This window comes from Perca flavescens, chromosome 13 (assembly GCF_004354835.1).
Source record: "Perca flavescens isolate YP-PL-M2 chromosome 13, PFLA_1.0, whole genome shotgun sequence".
Lineage (NCBI taxonomy): Eukaryota > Metazoa > Chordata > Actinopteri > Perciformes > Percidae > Perca > Perca flavescens.
The window spans coordinates 1,117,845-1,138,413 of NC_041343.1; the positions used below are offsets into that span (position 1 = coordinate 1,117,845).

Consider the following 20,569-nt stretch of genomic DNA (forward strand, 5'->3'; position numbering starts at 1 on the left):
ACTCGGCTGCAAACCAATCTAGTGAGTGCTGAAGGTCACAGGCCGATGATGCCATCAGGACCACATCATCTGCAAAGAGAGAAATGAGATCCCCAGCCCACCGAACTGCAACCCCTCTCCACCCCGACTATGCCTTGATATCCTGTCCATAAATGTTACAAACAGGATTGGTGACAAAGCGCAGCCCTGGTGGAGGCCAACCCTCACCTGAAACAAGTCTGACTTACTGCCGAGAACCTGGACACAGCTCTCGCTTTGGTTGTACAGAGATTGGATGGCCCTGAGAAGAGACCCCCTCACCCCATACTCCCGCAGCACCTCAGTGTCTCCCGGGGGACCCGGTCATACGCCTTTTCCAGATCCACAAAACACATGTAGACCGGTTGGGCATACTCCCAGGCTCCCTCCAGGATCTTTGCGAGAGTAAAGATCTGGTCCGTTGTTCCACGACCAGGACGGAATCCGCATTGTTTTTCCTCAACCCGAGGTTCGACTATCGGCCGAACCCTCCTTTCCAGCACCTTGGAGTAGACTTTACCAGGGAGGCTGAGAAGTGTGATACCCCTGTAATTGGCACACACCCTCTGGTCCCCCTTTTTAAAAAGGGGAACCACCACCCCGGTCTGCCACTCCTTTGGCACCGTCCCAGACTTCCATGCAATGTTGAAGAGGCGTGTCAACCAGGACAGCCCCTCCACACCCAGAGCCTTGAGCATTTCTGGACGGATCTCATCAATCCCTGGGGCTTTGCCACTGTGGAGTTGTTTGACTACATCAGTCACCTCCGCCTGGGAAATTGACAATGATCCCCCATCATCCTCCAGCTCTGCCTCTAACATAGAGGGCGTATTAGTCGGATTCAGGAGTTCCTCAAAGTGCTCCTTCCACCGCCCTATTACCTCCTCAGTTGAGGTCAACAGTGTCCCATCCTTACTGTACACAGCTTGGATGGTTCCCCGCTTCCCCCTCCTGAGGTGGCGAACAGTTTTCCAGAAGCACCTTGGTGCCGACCGAAAGTCCTTCTCCATGTCTTCTCCAAACTTCTCCCACATCCGCTGCTTTGCCTCTTTCATGGCAGAGGCTGCAGCCCTTCGGGCCCTTCGGTACCCTGCAACCGCCTCCGGAGTCCTCTGGGATAACATATCCCGGAAAGACTCCTTCTTCAGTCGGACGGCTTCCCTGACCACCGTTGTCCACCACGGTGTTCGTGGGTTACCGCCCCTTGAGGCACCTAAGACCCTAAGACCACAGCTCCTCGCCGCAGCTTCAGCAAGGGAAACTTTGAACATTGTCCCCTCGGGTTCAATGCCCCCAGCCTCCACAGGGATGCACGAAAAGCTCTGCCGGAGGTGTGAGTTGAAAGTCTGTCGGACAGGGGCCTCTTCCAGACGTTCCCAATTTACCCGCATTACCCGTTTGGGCTTACCAGGTCTGTCCAGAGTCTTCCCCCACCCCCTGACCCAACTCACCACCAGATGATGATCAGTTGACCGCTCCGCCCCTCTCTTCACCCGAGTGTCCAAAACACACGGCCTCAGAACAGATGAAACGATTATAAAATCGATCATTGACCTTTGGCCTAGGGTGCTCTGGTACCAAGTACACTTATGAGCATCCCTATGTTCGAACATGGTGTTTGTTATAGACAATCCATGACTAGCACAGAAGTCCAACAACAAACAACCACTCTGGTTTAGATTAGGGAGGCCGTTCCTCCCAATCACGCCTCTCCATGTGTCTCCATCATTGCCCACGTGCGCGTTGAAGTCCCCCAGCAGAACAATGGAGTCCCCCACTGGAGCCCCATGCAGGACTCCAGTCAAGGTCTCCAAGAAGGCCGAATACTCCGAACTCCTGTTTGGTGCATATGCACAAACAACAGTCAGAGTTTTCCCCCCCACGACCCGCAGGCGTAGGGAGGCGACCCTCTCGTCCACCGGGGTAAACTCCAAAGTAGCGGCGCTCAGCCGGGGGCTTGTGAGTATCCCCACACCCGCCTGGCGCCTCACACCCTGGGCAACTCCGGAGAAGAAAAGAGTCCAACCCCTATCCAGGAGTATGGTTCCAGAACCGAGACTATGAGTAGAGGTAAGCCCCACCAGATCTAACCGGTAGCGCTCCACCTCCCGCACCAGTTCCGGCTCCTTCCCCCACAGAGAGGTGACGTTCCACGTCCCCAGAGCCAGCGTCTGCTGCCCGGGTCTGGTCCGTCGAGGCCCCTGACCTTCACTGCCACCCGTGTGACAACGCACCCGACCCCAGCGGTTCCTCCCACAGGTGGTGGGCCCATGGGTAGCTTTTTCGGGCTGTGCCCGGCCGGACTTAAGGGAGAGGTTTGCTATTTTAAATGCAAGCCCTATGTATACACATTTTGACATGCTGCTGATATGTACAGGCAAAATTCCCCTCAGACTTTCAAATCTAAGTTAGTATACTCTGGAAGAAAGCATCTGATGTCCCCTCAGCCTCTCACTTTCTTGTGGAAAGTGATATGTTCATGGTGGCAGGGAGAATGGTAGGCCACTTCTTTCTTCATAGAGGACCATGCCTGTTGGGACTCAGCCCTGCTGTTGTTCATGTCCTGCTTGGTGTTTTTTTTTCTTTCACTAACATTTTATGTACAATGGGGCACCCTTTTATTGTGTATCCATTATCCTTATTGAGTGACGTTAATATATGGTTAACTTAGGCTTATCAAATCAAGAGGGAGTGAACGAGATTCTTAGTTTTGTAATACTGTAAATGTAGTAGTATATACAAATCATTTTAGAGCTGCAAAAATGCCAGTAATCTGTAAATAAAATAGAGGGTGGCACTTATTTGCACATACAGAGAACAAATTAAAGGAAAAACCAACATAAAGTGTTAGTAAGGTGTTGGGCCACCATGTGCTGCCAGAACAGCTTCAGTGCTTCTTGGCATTGATTCTACAAGTCTCTGACCTCTACTGGAGGGATGAACACCATTCTTCCATTCTTCTTGATCAATTGGGTCAGATATGGTGACAATGAAGACTATGAACCCCGCCTCACTGTAGGGGGTTAGGTATTTCAGTATTTTCCTTTTTAATTTGTCCCCCATCTGTAGTATCTGGCATTACATGTGTTTTTTTCTATCTCATAATCAGTTTTCCTCTGTCTTGAAGCTTGAAGGGGGATCTATACTGTTAGATAAGGATAAACATCCTGTCCAGGACTTGGCCCATGCCTGGGACCTCCCTTGCCTAACTGAGAAAAAACAGGAGATGGCTTTTTGAGAAGCTATTGATCCATGCTGTAAGTGAAAGTCAAAATTATTTTTTTATCCTGTGAGTGATGTTCTGGTTATAAATGCACATTGCCAAGTTATGTTATCTATCCCTAACCCTAATTACTCTGATCTTGTGATGTTATTTTCCTAGTAAATATTATGGTTCATACCTGGTCAGCATGTAGACCTGTCTGTTTTCAATCTTGTTCTTGTTATTTATGTTTTCCTACATACATAGCCCACAATCGACATCACGGCTACCAACCAGTTATATTTGATCAAAAATGATATGCGATTTTAAGACAGAAAAGTTTTTCATGCCATTTTTTTCAATGCAGGTACTTCTTCAGCGACTCACATGGCTTCGTGAGGATAGTGACAATGATGACGATTGTTCAGTTGACACCAAATGCCGCATATCAGGCTATCTTCGACAGGACAGTTCATTGCTGATGGTAGGTGTACAAAGACACATGGAAGTGCTATTTAAATATTATTTGGTTATCTGTTAAAGTAGTATGAAAGCTGTATAGCTATTTAAATATTCAGCGTGAACTTCACACATTCACTTTTGAGCTGGAAACAGCAACATGACATGAATTTTTTTTTTTTAAATCCATCCGATTTAAAAAAAAACAAACAAGAAAAAGTAGTCATGTTGCTGTTTTCAACTCAAGAGACAAATCCAACCAGTCTCATTCTAAAAATTATTTTTCTGTAAACTAATCTCAAGGGTTTGACTAATCTTTTATTGAGTGTAAGTAGTGCCATAGTTGGCCATTAACCCTGATGACTAATAAAGTCAAAAAAATGTTTTAATTCCTTTATAATCTACTCCATAGCAACACCAACTGAACTGACTGACTTGGTCAAATTCTGGACCTGATGGGAGATTCTACCACCGAGTCTCTGTAGAAGTGGTCGAGGGCAGATACCCCCACAGCCGCCACTTGCTTTGAGACCTTGCATTACAAGGATTACACGTCTTTTAAATTTGACATCCTGGCCTGTATTTGCAGTTGCCATACAGGATTTGGTCTTGTGTGAGTGACATTTGGCTTGTATTTACCCTTGTAAGACAATACTTGATTGTCCCTGCTTGTGAGTTATGTTGTAAACTATCTCACGCTCAAAGAAAACATTCAGGAAGTTGTTAATGTATACTGAATATATTTTCGCACTGTTACTGAAGGTACTTTGCAGTAACCTTTGGCAATAAATGGTCAGTTCATTGAGGTAAACTTCTCTGACTCTGAACTACTGTGAAGCCCTCATATAACCACTGAAAAGGTGCATGATCCTTTCACACGGTGTAAGGGGATGAACAGCAAAAGAGAATTAAAGGGCAATAAAAATGAGAAAAGGTTATTAACCCTTGTGTTTTCTTTCCGTCGGCCATGCACTTGTCTGTTTGTCCCGTCTGTTTGGCCAGTTTATAAAGCATGAAGTATAAATTATCACCCAATTCTGTGTTACATCTTCTTAGCCAACTTCTTTCCAACCTATTATCACTAGTTTTGCACTTATTTTAATATATGGTCAAAATACCGCATTTACTTAAATATTGAGAAGTGTGACCTGCAAGGTCTTTGATACATTCCCATTGCAAATATTCCATTAACATTGATTAACAGGGCAAAACACCTTTATGTTGATTATAGCGCCCACTGGCCGATCTTTGCCAAATTTGGGTTAGGCCTATATCACGTGATTCAGTTGGATCCAGGGAACGCGTCGATGTATTGTTTTTGAATGTCGGATGTACGGTGTGGGAGTTATGGGGCCAAACGCGTTTTTTCTGCTATAGCGCCACCTAGTGGTGGAAATGGGTCCATTTTTGCGACTGAGGTCCTTGCGGGGTTTTGGACCAGTCCTGAAAATGGCATCTCCCCACTATGTACGGTTGAGGCTGCAGTCAGAGTTTTAGGCGGAGAAGAAGAATAACTAGAACTGCAAGCAGTTATGACAGGGCCCAAGCCTCCAATGCCATTCGCCTCCGACGCCACTCGCCTCCGACACCACTCGCCTCCGATGCCAGTCGTCCGCGATGCCCCCGGGAGCCGCGCCAGTCGCCCCCGATGACAGGACAAAGCCACTTCTCACAAATACAGATAGGATTGGAGATCAGAAGTTTAACTGACACGTGACCGCGATCAACTTCGTGGGAAATTAAGAATCAATGCCACCGACATAACCAATCACACTTTGACAGACTCTCCACTTAGCACCAACTGCAATTTTTAATTGCTCGGTATCAGGGTGTATGAATGGTGTTGATTTTGGATTGAAAAAGTGGGAGAAAAGAGGAATATTTCTCCAAGGTTGTAGAAACTTTGTCAGGTGGGTTAAGAAGTTTGTTTATTGTATATAACACCAGGGGAGCACGCGAAAGGGAAAACCAAAACATAACGGTAGGAGGAAAACATCAGTAAATATTAAGAAGTGTGAGCTGCAAGGTCTTTGATACATTCCCATTGCAAATATTCCATTAACATTGATTAACAGAGCAAAACACCTTTATGTTGACTATAGAGCCCCCTAACGGCCAATCTTTGCCAAATTTGGTACAGCGCCTCAGACCGCCATGCCGAACGAGCACCACAAATTTTGTATTGATTGCTTTTACTGTGGCAGAGATATTGCAATTGCAAATTTCCCATTTAAATGCATTAAGTTAGTGGGCGAAACAAATAAACGTTGCTTATAGCGCCCCCTAAAGTCCGATCGTCGTCAAATTTGGTAGAGAGCATCGTACACTGCAAAAAGCCAGCTTAAAAAAACAAGAAAAAAAGTATAAAAATTAGGTGAATATTACTTAAAATAAGCAAAATTATCTGCCAACAGAACTAGAACATTTGACTTGCCAAGATTTTCTAAAACAAGAAAAAATATCTAACCTCAACAAACTCACAGATACCTTAAAACTAGTGTGTTCTCACTGATAACAAGTGCATTTGCCTTAATACAATTAAAATATATAAGAATTATTTTCTCAATATGTTGGAAAATTTTCTTAAATTGAGTAAATGCTAGTGCCATAATCTTGTCATAAAGCTACACATTAGGTATTATTTTATTGATACAATAAAAGCAGTTAAGGTGTTTTTTCTCAATATGGAGCATAATTTGCTTGAATTTAGCATCTACTTCTTTACAAAATTATTGAAATAAGGCAAAATCCCTGAAATTTACATTTCATATTAATGCTTAAAATCAGTAATCCTGACAGTAATAGAAAATGTGAAAGGCTTGCCTAAAAAATAAAGATATGAGTCAAATATCTCATCACCTCTTTATTATTTTTTTAGGTGCACGTCAGCAGAGCATACATGAAGTCAAGTCAAGGCTGAAAAGCTGAATGGGCAAAATTAAACTATAAGCATCTGACAGAACAACTTTCTGACAGAACAACTGTCTGACTTTCCAAGAGGATGAAAAAACAACAGCTCCTCCAAAACACACGTGTATCGGGGCCGGGCATATTATTAATGTCAAAGCCTATTCAGTAATGAACTTCTTCCACTCAGCCATAGCTTTTTTATATGACAAAGTCATATCTCGGTCATGGATGAATGTCCTGTGTGTGTGTGTGTGTGTGTGTATGTGCACTTCAGCAGAGTATACATGAAGACCACTGGTCAAGGCTGAAAAGCTGAATGGGCAAAATTAAACTATAAGCATATGACAGAACAACGTGTCTGACTTTCCAAGAGGCTGAAAAAACAACAGCTCCTCCAAAACACACATATTGGGGCCGGGCATATTATTAATGTCCAAGCCTATTCAGTAATGAACTTCTTCCACTCAGCCATAGCTTTTTTATATGACGAAGTCATATCTCGGTCATGGATGGAGTCCAGGAGGACTTCTGTCTGCAGCACAGAGAGGAGTGTGGCAATACACTTGGGATATGTAAGATGAAAGGTGTAGTAACATGCAAGGATGTACATCACACTGACAGAGAGGTCCTCCTTTGGGAAGATCAACACAGGCATGGTTCCAATGGCCAGTATGCAGTTGGTTTCACAGACAATCACAACAGGGCTGGAGAGTGGTCTCGCCTGAAGAAAGGTGTTGGGGTCTTCTGCTGACTGAAACAAAAATAAAAAAACAATAATGATCACTTAAACAATTCACTGTTAAGAGAATATGATCAAGTAATATGAAAAATACCGTACATTAATACATTTCTTACCTTAAGGATGTGAAGCATAGCTGCACTTGCATGTCCTAACTTCTTGTGTGGAGCCACAGGTGATGGGAACAGGTCTGGCAAAGCCTTAATCACGGCAACAGATTGCTTTACTGAAAAAGAAAAATAGTGTCATTATCTTTACTGAAGTTGGTTATTTAAAAAAAAAAAAAAAAAAAAACTTTATACTAACATGGGATTCTCAATAAACTGCAATTACCTTTATCCGACAACGGAGGCCTCATTACTTTTTTAAAAACTCCATAAAACTGTGCCTTCACATAAAAGGTTTCCCAACGGTTCTTTAGTTCAGGTATGTAGTGAGAGTTTTCTTGATCGAGGATCCTCCGGAGTTCATCCATTATCTGGTACAGAGAGAAAGACAAAAATAGATAATTAAATACATAAATAGAGAAAAGAAATATTACAATCTACATTCCAGTTAAAATCGAACTAATATACTGTATCTTTCAATGTGTATCAATTTCTTAAACTACTTTGGAAGTAGAATTTGTGGACTAAATTAATTTGACAAACAGGACAAAACTATCACTTTCCACACAAAGTTGTGTAAAAACATCTACCAGGTCCCAAAACTTTAAACAGTATGTGCAAAATAGAACTTAGCCAATAACCCAATATATGCAATTGAATTCGCTTACATGATCCAGTTCTCTGAAGCAGGGATATGCTTGAAGAATCTTGGCAGGCCTGTCCTGCTCCTTAAGAACATCAGAGTCAATGTATGCCCATCTTGCTTGGTATTCAAGGTCCAACAGCTGGGCAACATCCTTCTTATTGGGTCTGGGCTTGGATTTGTACAGCTCCTGAAGAATTTTGTAATGCCTTGCCTGGTTCTGTGGGCTATCAGTAGTTTCAGATCCTAGAAAACACCATTTAACATTTGTAATGATGAATGAAATTACAATCACTGTTCCTATTATTACAGTTTGATGGAACCATACAAAATCCATTGACATATAGGATAAAAAACTGTGAAGTCTGATAGGCCTGGTACCAGGCCAAGTGTATTACTTTGATCTGTTTTTAGTTTTGTTTTTATGGTTTCTGAAGGACAAGGCTTTAATGCAACCAGAACATCAGTCCATATTCAAGTTTCACTAATTCACTTTTGATAACAACAACAAAACAACTTCATTTGGAGACTGTATATAATTTAGTAACATTGTAACTGTTACTGACACTGACAATAGATAACCTGAGGTTTAACCAAAAAGACCAAGATTATATGTATTAGTTTTTTTTGAAGCTCTCACTAGATCTCTTTTAGGTTAGCCACAGCTCCCAGAGAAGAGGTATGACATTACTGTTAGATGAACAAATTTAAAAGGTATGGTATTCTCCCTTGTTAACAGTAAACGTTGCATTAATACCAAAACACAATTTCATTATGTGTTCTTACCATCCACCTGTTCAGCCGCCGGGGAACCTCATCTTGATTGTGGTGAACTTTCCAAGATCAAAGTTGAAGCAGTGGACCCAGAGTCATCAGTAAGTGTCTCCTGGCTGCTGCTGCTGCTGCTGCTGCTCTCAAAGCTAAGGGCCCGACGCCTCTTTCTCAAAGGAGTCGCTCCCTGCTTCTTTTTGGGGGTTGTCACATTCTGGACCCTTTTCAAAAGCTGCTTTTTCACAGATTCCTGACAAAACATAAAACACATTAATAAAAATGTATGTGGAAATTAAGCCATACAAGCACTGATCTGAATTAACTGAGCAGTGACATACCCACTCAGCTCCACCGGCTGCAGATTTGTCCCGCAGCATTGGGTAGTACTCCATGAGACGCTTTGCCATTACAGTCAGTTCACGGCTGCATGGATACTGGAACTCATCCCTTGCAGCTCTCTTGATGGCAATCATGCTTGTTACCGTATTCCTTATCAGGCGACAACGAAGATCTTTGGAGAGTGTATAGTCTCCTTCTTGTCCAGCCCGCTGTTTCTCAAAAAATATGCTTTTTGACTGCTCCAGCTCTGTGTCTGTGTATACAACATACTGTGGGCTTACAAGTTGTACGGTTCTGCTGGTACCATGTTGGTTTCTTGGGTTTGAAGAGAGGAGAGGGGTAGAGGAGGAGGATGGGGAGGACAATGGGGTTGAGATTGAGGGAACTGTGTTGGCATTACAGGTTCCAGAGGCGGTGCCTGGTCTAAGCTGACCTGACTCTTCACCCTAATAAAGGGCAAACATGTATTTCATTATAATTATAAGTGAAGAGCATTGAACCACAACAGGGCCAGGAAATGCTTCGTTGATATCAGGTTGATATCACAGTATGGTTATCTCACATCCCAAAATGTTTAAATCGAACATTACCTCATTTTCATCATGTGTAATTCTCCAAATGTCTCTCCTTCTGAAGAAGTGCTCAGGCCCCGGAAAGAGATCACGCAAGTCCTCCTTGGAGAGACTGGGAAGCATGTCTGCACTTATACTAGCAGCTGGAAAACACATTCAACCACACTGTAAATATATAATCTAATAACATAAAAAAAACTAATTATTAAGTCACATTCTGTATTTAAATGGATCAGAAGCTGCTGCAGGATGGCGGCAGCAGAGAATCACCTCACAAGCAGGAGCAACGTTAGCATTTAGCTAGGCCTTAATGTTACATTAATGACAATTAATATAAGGTAATGTTAGGCCTTCCCTTTCCACTAAATTCATGAATCATTTTTAAAACACCAACCATTCTGACATTGGCCAAAAAAAAATTGGCTATGAGAAGGCCTAACGTTAGATTAGCTATATCATTATGTTGACTGACAACGTTAGCTAAGCCACACTAAGTCACAAATAATAATGAAACGGCGCCAACTAGCCAGCGTTAGGCCAAGCTAAAACAATGCTAAAATTAAGGTTAACTGAGCGAACTGACTAACTTTAAAGTTATAATTTGCACCTTAACACAGTTTCTGGCAAAAAAAGTACTATTAATATATTTTCAAGACATGGCTTTTCGTGTGGTTATTAGCTGCTTATAGCCAAAATTAACACGATTTTAAAATTAGCATGGTATGACTTAGCTAACTAGCTAGCCAACTTCACAATTAACATTAGCTTAGTTTGCTAAAACATGCCTGAACAAATTAACAAAATAACGTTGTATAAAATAAAAACAATTAGCTTTTAATACTGCAATTGTTGTAGGATCCATACCCGGATAAGCCCTTATATTTTCATCCATAGTTTATCTAGTTTGTGTCCAGATGACTTGCGGAGGCTAGAAAGTATTTTTGCACGGCAGAGAAAAGCTAACGTAAGGTGATGGCTGTAACTGACCGCCCAGCCGCAAAATTACGAATCCCCCTATGGCCACGCCAAGACCCGCCCTACGAAGCAGCTTGATTGGATGGGGTTAGGCATTTCACCCGATTTCACCTCGAGTCCCGGCCTTGACAGACAGTTTTAGCGCGTCCCCGTTTGGAATGTACCATGTCATAAAATGGGGGTGACTTAAATACTAGAAACATTGTACAAACGGAGAATGTGATGACTTGAATGTCATTATTTAAAATGAATTAATGTTCATAAAACATGTATAAAGATGTATCACACCACAAGTTATTAACATTAAGGATTATGATCAATATAAATAAATAAAACTTAATTCACATCTCTCCCCTATGCTGCTAGATAATGGAATGCAATTACATCAGAAATATATATCCTGTGATTTACTTTACCCCTCGCATTTTTCATGGACTGCAAAGGAAACGTCTCGTTCATTTTGTAAAGTATTTTGTAAAACTTTGGCGTTGCGTTATCTGCCTCGTTTTCCTCACTTTTTCACTGAAACAGTTATTGAGCCATATTAATCGAATGCACAGCCGTAGCCCTGATTTCAGGTTGCTCTGTGGTATTGACGGATGCACTGAGGAATATCGAGTGTATAACTCATTCTATCATCATGTGAAAAGAAGACACTCTCAACACCTTATTGAAAGCAACAGACCAGGCAATGGCAACCATGTAGGTGAACAGCCACAGGAGGAGAGTCAAGGAACACACCAGCAACAAGTAAGTAGTCAAAGGCTCTAGCATTCATTTACTTTGTTACAATATGGCGTCTGTGTCTCTGTGAATGCGCTGTGGGCCGCACTTATAACCGTTCAGCCCTGGTGGTGACATGTGGAGCGGTAGAGGAGTTCGATTCCCGCTCAATCTCTTGCCTTACAATACGTTTTTTTAATTTGTATTTCTGATTTATTTGATTACACACTTCAAGATGAGGATAAAAATCAGTAATTTACAATTTTGAAAACCTCAAACAAATAACGAAATTTTGACACTTTATTATGTGTGTTTAATCTATAACAATAGCTGCACATCTTGGTTTATGTGAAAATGATCAGTTAATGTGACAATGAATGAGCATACTTCATCTAACACCATCCAACATAAATCTATTGGTGTAATGTAAAATCTTTTGTTTCTTATATGTGACACACAGGACAACATTCAACCCAATCAACTTCCAGAGGACTCTAGTATCACCAATCAACAGCTCTGTACACCTGATACAGATGAAGGGCAAATGGACATTAACCAAGATGGAGCTGCCACAGTACAACCAGTAAGTTACTGTTAGTGACGGTCTACTGAAATGTACTATTAGGAAAGTACAATGAATATTTGGCAGACAATTCAGACAATACAGTATATGTATCAGTCTGTACTTTTATCAGCATATATTAGCTCATAATTGCCAACTACAGTAATGTTTGATTTGACACCTTATGTATGAATATAAAGACAAAAATGCTCTATGAAATTTAAAACATAAGTGTTTTAATACTAACACTAAATAAGCATTCAGTCAGAGCTGATTTCTTTGTGTTCTAATAGTTATGCCAGGATGTGTTCAACACTTTTAAATGTTAAAGTAGGCCTATCCATCTTTGCTCATTACATCCTTATTGAGTACTTAGTTTTATTCATAACATTCAGGGAAACGCCTTCACAACCATTTCTTCGGTTACTAACATTGTAGTTAAAAATCAAAAGAGATCACATTACATCAACAACACTTAATTCATTTTCTACTTTTTTAGGATCTGACAACACAGGCCACTGCCTTTGTCATAAATGCCCGGGCCAAACATCGTCTCTCACAGGTAAGCTGCTTGTTTACTAATAGCACAGTATATATTTACTTATTTACACATTAATACAGAGCTTTTTTGTAATGGTCCAGTTATAGTTGATGGTCAATCTCCATGCCTCTTCATCCACTTCACTTTGGTTGATTCATAATGCTAATGTGTAGGTCATAAGCAAAACTGTATATTATAAGTATCACACTTTTTTCATTTTCAGAAAGACATGTCATGAATGACATTGTTGCTGGAGTGCAGCAGTATCAGTCATCATTGTTGGACAACCTCAGGGGGCAGATGAAGCAAATACTAAAGAATCATTCAGGAAGCACATCAGGACACCTTCAAAAAGAAGTAATGGGCATATTTGATAATTTTATTGACCCTTTTGCAAGTGTTGCAACAACATTTCGACAGAACAGTGTTATTAACAAGTAGTTCAGTGTTGTGGATGCAGAAGAAATTCCAATTGCTCGAAGCATATGCAGGACGAAACGTGGAGGATCTAAAGACTTTTTCATCAAAGACAAAGTATTTCATTATGTACCATTAGTCAAAAGTCTAGAACAGTTCTTATCACATCCAAGGATATGGTCTATGATTGACAAGGGACCACAGAGGTGCAGAGAAGGGTTTTTTGTGGACATTGTTGATGGCACCCTTCTAAAATCAGATCCCTTATTTTCAGAGATACCAAATGCTTTACAGATTGTTGTATACACAGATGAAAAAAGAGATCTGTAATCCACTAGGATCATTTGCATCAAAAAACAAATTATTAATGGTGTATTACACCCTAGCAAACATAAATCCGAAATACAGGTCTAAACTTGCTGCTATTAGGCTACTTGCGCTAGCTAGTTCAGTAGACCTTCGTCAATGTGGTGTAGATGTAATATTGAATAGAAACAAAGAAGATATGGATGCATTGTACCATGGTGTTAAAATGCAAACTATTAATGGACAGAAAACTGTTTATGGTGCCATGGTCTCCGTTTGTGGCGACACTCTGGCGCAGCATGAACTTGCAGGGTTCAAAGAGGGTGTGGGCTTTGCCTACAGTAAATGCAGACACTGTGAGTGTACTTTTGAGGACATGCAGTCCCACTTCAACGAGGATTCATTTACCAAAAGGACCTTGAAAAAGCATATCAGACAAACTAATGAAATAGAAAAGGCAAACACAGACTTGCTTCGCAACAGCCTAAGAACAACATATGGGATCAATCGCAGGAGCAAATTAGTTGACATGCCTGCCTTTGATATTATTCAACAGACTCCGCAAGATATTATGCATGTTATTCTGGAAGGAATAGCTCCTTTGGAAATCAAGCATGTTTTGAATCATCTTGTTCAGTCAGGGCAGATAGATCTGGACTCTGTGAATTCTGCTATTCTTGGTTTCCCTTATTCCCCTCTGGATGTTAGAGATCGGCCATCCCCAATTTCAGTTAGTACATTAATGTCAAATGATGGTAAATTAAAACAGTCGTCTGGTCAAATCCTTGTCCTGCTAAGGATATTGCCATTTGTTTTGGAAAGCTTGAAAGCCAATGCATATGTGCATTTGATCATTGAGCTAATAGAGATTGTGCAAATAGTGTTTGCACCTGTTCTTACCATTGCAACAGTTTCTAGATTGAAGTCAGTAATTGAAAATCATTTGAAAAAATGGAAGAAACAATATCACACCTAAGCAGCATTATATGGTACATTTGCCATCACAGATTAAGTCAATGGGTCCAATGATTAGACATATGTGCATGCGGTTTGAGTCTAAACATTGTTTCTTTAAACAATGGGCTTTGAAGCTCAATTTTAATTGAAAAATGCCGACCCTTCAATGCACCCAATCTTTTCAAATGAAAGAGAGATGGGACCTGTATCTGAGGTTAAAGATCTACAATATTTACATGGAAAATTAAGAGACTTCCTAGGTTATGATGAAGTAAACAATGCTGTATCAGTCAAATGGCTTGTGATAAATGGCAATAAATACATAACTCAAAAGTCAATGATCCTTGCCAAAGTAGTAAATGATAATATGCCAGAATTTGGACTGGTCAAAAACATATTTCTTGTTGATTCTAGGCTTTTTTGTTTAGAATACCAACCATTTCAAACTATACACTTTGATAGAAATATGATGGCATATGAAGTTGAGGTCCCGCATCTTGCACAGGCTACTGAGTTAGTGGATGCTGAAAAGCTAGTTGACTTTACCTCTTATTACACAATGCGCAGCAAGAGCCAAACCTTTGTACAGGTCAAATACCATCTTGGGGATGTAATAGAATTGTACAACACTGACAAATGAGTCATTCTGTGTTCCCCAAATATGATATGACTTTTGCTTTTAAAGAAGCTTTGTAATTTGACTATGGAATATCAAATTAAGGACGGTCTATAGCAGATGAAATCCTGCTGCAGTGTACAAAATGATCTGAATGTTTGTATAAAGATAGGCTGTTTCTGTTTGTTTTACATTTTAAAAAGTTAAATGTTTAAATGTTACATATTAGATGTTTAATCATTAGATCAGATGTTCCAAGTGCCAATTTCCAGTATTGTACCTACTGTATTTTTATATGCGTACATAATTTATATTGTCTGTTTGACAGTAAAACAAAAGATTCCACTTGGATGTTCTGTTTTTAATATGTGAAGAGTTCAAATTATAATAATGTCATCATTTCTTATTTCTATCTTAAAATAAGAAATTATGACTTTCCAAAAAGCAGTTTGAACTTTTCAGTGAGGATCAAATTGCTTTATAACTATGGACATTCTAGTTTCAAGCATGCAGTTGCACAGAACAAGTCATAAAATCTCACTAACAAGTTAAAATATCTTATTAAGATAATTTAGGACCTCAACACTTAAAACAAGTAAAATACTCAAACATAAAATCTGCCTGGTAAGTAAACATTTCTTATCAGAAAAAAATAAGCATATATTAACTTGATTTAAGATATTTCATCTTACTTAGATTTCAGTTTTTGCAGTGTAGTGGAATGGTGAACAAGGATCTCAAGTCATTTGGTGATAACTTTAAATTTAACGGAGATATGATATGATACGTGTGTGGTAGCTAGCTAGGACAATTTGTTTGGTTGTCAAATTGGCATAGTTTAACGTAGCAAAATGATTTCCATAACTTTTTGTCAGGTCCATCTGGAGATGCTAAGTACCAGGTTTCGTGCAGATTGGTCGCACGGCCTAGGACTAGTTCGAAAAAGTTGGTTTTGCACATTGCGCGATACTGTGAAAAAATGTTTGCGCGGAAATTGGCGGGGCCTATATCAGAAGAATTGTAAGAATTTCTAATGTATGATGTGTATTGTGGGAGTTAATGACAAAAAAACATTACAGCGCCACCTAGTGGTCCACATGTGTAATTTTTGGTAGGTGTGACCCACGGCCCATTGTCCATCTACCCTGTAAATTTGAAGTTGTTCACAATAGTGTAAGTGGTGAATCTAGAGTTTGGTCACATTGGGTCCCATAGGCCACGCCCACTTTGACCCCTCGGTACTCCATTGTAGGGGTGGCCTCAGGATTGGCCACAGATGGTACCCATAAAATGTCGTATAAATCGGATGAGCCGTTCATGAGATATAAACTTTTTGTAGTTGTAGCGCCCCCTAGTGACCAATTTTCGTAAAACGCATGAAGTACCTCCAGAGGGGCATGGCAAAGAATAATCTAAAGTTTGGGATTGATAGCATTTATTTTGGCTGAGATATGGCAAAGTTGGTGTTTTCATAGTTAGCTACGCAAATTTGTTTGTGCGTTATATGCGCAATTTTTATCGTATCAAAATTCTTTCCATAAATTTTAATCAGGTCAGTCTGGAGTTGCTACGGTCCAAGTTTCGTGCAGATCGGTCGCATGGTCTAGGAGGAGTTTGAAAAAGTAGGATTTTGATAAATCGCGATTTTTAAGGCATAAAAGTCCAGGCGGAAATGGGCGTGGCCTATATCACGTGATTCAGTTGGATCCAGGGAACGCGTAGATGTATGGTTTTTGAATGTCGGGTGTACGGTGTGGGAGTTATAGGGCCAAACGCGTTTTTTCTGCTATAGCGCCACCTAGTGGTGGAAATGGGTCAATTTTTGCGACTGAGGTCCTTGCGGGGTTTTGGACCAGTCCTGAAAATGGCAACTCCCCACTATGTACGGTTTAGGCTGCAGTCGGAGTTTTAGGCGGAGAAGAAGAAGAATAATTCTTAGATTAGAAAAACAATAGGGTTCCACAGCCCTGCTGTGCGAACGGCGTAGCTATAGCTACTGCCGTTTGAATGTCGGGTGTACGGTGTGGGAGTTATAGGGCCAAACGAGTTTTTTCTGCTATAGCGCCACCTAGTGGTGGAAATGGGTCCATTTTTGCGACTGAGGTCCTTGCGGGGTTTTGGACCAGTCCTGAAAATGGCAACTCCCCACTATGTACGGTTTAGGCTGCAGTCGGAGTTTTAGGCGGAGAAGAAGAAGAATAATTCTTAGATTAGAAAAACAATAGGGTTCCACAGCCCTGCTGTGCGAACGGCGTAGCTATAGCTACTGCCATTTCTTCCAGACTCGGGCTTGGACCCCTAAAAATCCTTAGAAAAACAATAGGGTTCCACAGCCCTGCTGTGTGAACGGCGTAGCTATTGCTACCGCCGGTTCTTCCAGACTCGGGCTTGGACCCTTAATAAGCCTTAGAAAAACAATAGGGTTCCACAGCCCTGCTGTGCGAACGGCGTAGGTATTGCTACCGCCGGTTCTTGCAGACTCGGGCTTGGACCCCTAATAATTCCTTCAGTTTCAATAGGGCCTTCGCCGCTGTCGGCGCTCGGGCCCTAAATATACAACAGTTATGCCACAAGTGTAGCAACGATCTTTTCCCATAGGATTAAATGGGACACATAGCCTAGCTAGCAGCTCCTCCTAAGGAGACCCCTAAAATTCACAAAAATGCATTAAATTGAAATCGGACTTAATTGTTAGCTTTGTTAAGACCTTAGGGAGCTGTTATATAAGTGGCGTGACGAAATTCAAACTGTAAATATACTCTAGTTATGCCGAAAGTGTAGCTAACTAGCCGCGATCTGTACACAAAGGATTGAAGGGACACTAGCAGCTAAAGAAACCCCCTGTGTTCACAAAAATGCATTAAATTGAAATTGGACACAATTGTTAGCTTTGGTAAAACCTTAGGGAGCTGTTATATAAGTGGCGTGACGAAATTCAAACTGTAAATATACTCTAGTTACTGTTGCAACTGGCAGCCGGCTAGCTCTTTGGAGCCCCGAGCCCCGGTAGTAAGTAACCGGGAAACGGTGACTTTCACTGGGTATGGAGGTTGCCGCTTTCTCGCCAGACTGTGTGGAGCTCCTAAAGTCTGACACGTCTTACCAAATATGCAATTAGCCATCAATTTTCGTAAAACGGCCCATATTTGAGCTTTGATTTCTCGCATAAAAAAAGTCTCAGAAGTGAATTTAATAACAAAATAGTAGACAAACAATGTATAACTTTGCAGTGTCTGAAATATGAGACCTGCTTTCTTGTCTCCAATGTGTTTCTATGTGGTATGCTCAAACCAATCAGCGCACAGCTCATCTAAATATTCAAGAGCATACCATATTTGGAAGAAAAGCTCTTGTTCCAAATAGAGCCATATTCACAGGGTAGTTAAGGGCCCATAAAATAGCATTCGGGCAATTGTTAGCCCAACCAATGTTACATACCCTATTAGGAGACCTTAAGGAACAGTGTGAAATACCTTATATAATCATTCTATCACCCCTTTAAGAACACGCTTTTCTTTTCCTGCATCCTCTTATTTGGTTTACTTTCAGCTAAGATCAGCCTTAAAAACTTATGGAGTTCCCTGGAATTCTCCTCTCCCCTCACATCCCATGTTACAATGGATTGCACCATTACTGGGCAGATCTTCTGTCTCCTTAATATATAATATGCTGATTCAGCACAGTGCCAAGGCTTTACCAATTGAATCCATATGGAACAGGGAGTTGTGGGGTTTGAATATAAACCTGGATTGGGGGAGAATATGGTGCAATCTATGTATGACTTCTAAGAACCTAGCTAATACATACATAACGTACATAGAGCCTACATCACACCATATAAGAGATTCCAGATGAAATTACAAGCTATTAACAACTGTCATATATGTAATACTGCTTCACCTGGAACATTTGTACACATGTTTTGGGATTGTCCAGTTATCTCTAAGTTCTGGCTTCACGTAAACTCAGTTTTGGCGGACATACTTGACATTTCTTATGTTCCTATTCCTGGTTTTTGTCTTCTTAATGATAATTCTGATATCAATCTAAAGCAAATTCAGTTAAAAATGGTATTCGCAGGGTTTACCTCTGCAAAGAAAACAATTTTGAAAAATTTGTTAATTCCAGATATGTGTATGAAATCATTCTGGATTCATAACCTAGTCAACATTGTCAACCTTGAACATACAACTGCGCGACTCAATAAGGCGCGACCAGCGACTGTACAAGCTTGGAACTCTTTCTCATCTAGGATAATCTCTTGGACACAGTGACAATAGCTAGCAGTCATTGTTGTGAACTCTACCTGCCGGACATGTTTTTGTTGCTTTATGTACTGTATAACAATGTGATGTTTTCTCTTATCTCTATCTTTTTTAGTGTTATCTTCTCAATTCAACATATGTTTTTGGATATGTCTGTAAAGGGGGTTTCTCCATTTGAAAAGCAATAACAATGTTGATCACAAAAAAAAAGGAGCAAGAAGCGAGAGAACAGCAGAAGCAGCTACTGCAGCGTGAGGCGATAGTACAAGATGGCAACCCGTTGTATCTATCCCAGCTGCGGTATAAAAAGTTCAATCCGGAGACCATGATCTGCCGTTTCGATATAATGACCTGGAGCTTCTACTACAGTGGCTTGTCATTCTAAAAATGGACATCATGACGCCACTCAAGATGCTAAAAAAGAAGAGCTACCGTGTCTGTAGCAGACATTTCTATGATGACGACTTCAATTATCCGAGTAAAGCGAAGGACCCCAAAAAGCCGACTGAAAAGGAGTGGGGCCACCGGCCGCGGACATAGTAGAGGTAAGCTTACAGGTAGGTTGGGGGAAGGTGCATCATGAAACACTGTTTGTTTTTATGCCGCTTCAATAAAATTTAAAACGTTAGTTTGTTGTCCTGGGAAGTAGACCAACCCTGATCTAATGTGGAAGCTCAGATGGTTGGGGATAGGGGTGAATGTGTGTGCTGGACATCAAGATCTATTATGTTGGCATAGCACAATAACTGTGTCCTGTCATACCACGTCAATTATTTAATACATTGCTGTGTTGAATGTCCAGGTAATTATTGATGAATCAGACATGATTGGACTCCCTCTGTCTACCCCCACAAAGAGCCGGGACACCAGTGTGATACAGTCCACATCTACGAGCCTGTCCTCAGGCCTAACATTATCCCTGCTGAGTCTGGAAGCAGCTGTGGTTAGACCACGTACCCAGTGTTCTCTGTCTGGCACATACATGGCCCGCCCTCCAACATGGAATCTTTCCGAGGTAATACAAGCTATATAAGTAATACACTGCACAAGCTTTGCATTAAAGGTGTTGTCACTGTAATTGATCACTGAATTTATGCTGAATTTGTTTTTCATCGCAAGGAATTGGGTGCTACATCAGCATCTTGCCCTCCCCCTCATGCTGCTCCTGTAATCATTTTACAAGTGAGTGCATTGTTTACTTTTCTCCTTCCTAAATATACACTGTGTTGACATTGTTTAAAGTCTGAAGTGGAACCTTACTTTATCCCTGTCATTCCATAGAAAGAAGAGGATTCTCTTCATGAAATGAGTACAAGTTTTGGAGAATGGCGATTAGATAACCCTAAGGATGACCCTAAGGATGACAGCTACAAGCCACCAAGTGACACCTCCCCATCCAGCCCATCAATCTCAGGCTCGGCCTCTACATGCAGCCATGGCTCAATGA

The 20,569-nt window shown here is 41.0% G+C and overlaps 1 protein-coding gene across 1 annotated transcript; it reads right to left on the minus strand.

Moving 5' to 3' along the window:
* Window positions 1-6,799: 6,799 nt before the first annotated feature.
* On the minus strand, window positions 6,800-9,322 carry LOC114566920 (uncharacterized). The gene is made up of 6 exons (XM_028595773.1): window positions 9,188-9,322; window positions 8,913-9,099; window positions 8,104-8,324; window positions 7,662-7,806; window positions 7,445-7,554; window positions 6,800-7,340 (listed from the first exon to the last, which is right to left on the minus strand). The coding sequence occupies exons 1-6, from the start codon at window positions 9,320-9,322 to the stop codon at window positions 7,029-7,031; spliced, it is 1,110 nt and encodes a 369-aa protein (XP_028451574.1). The 3' UTR covers window positions 6,800-7,028.
* Window positions 9,323-20,569: the final 11,247 nt, after the last annotated feature.

Excerpts from the sequence above, each read along its gene's own strand:
- LOC114566920 (XM_028595773.1), bottom strand. The coding sequence starts at position 9,322 with ATGATTGCCATCAAGAGAGCTGCAAGGGATGAGTTCCAGTATCCATGC. Across the intron at positions 9,100-9,187 it reads CAGCCGGTGGAGCTGAGTGG|GAATCTGTGAAAAAGCAGCT; the intron begins GTATGTCACTGC and ends ATGTTTTGTCAG. Across the intron at positions 8,325-8,912 it reads TTCAACTTTGATCTTGGAAA|GATCTGAAACTACTGATAGC; the intron begins GTTCACCACAAT and ends GGTGTTTTCTAG.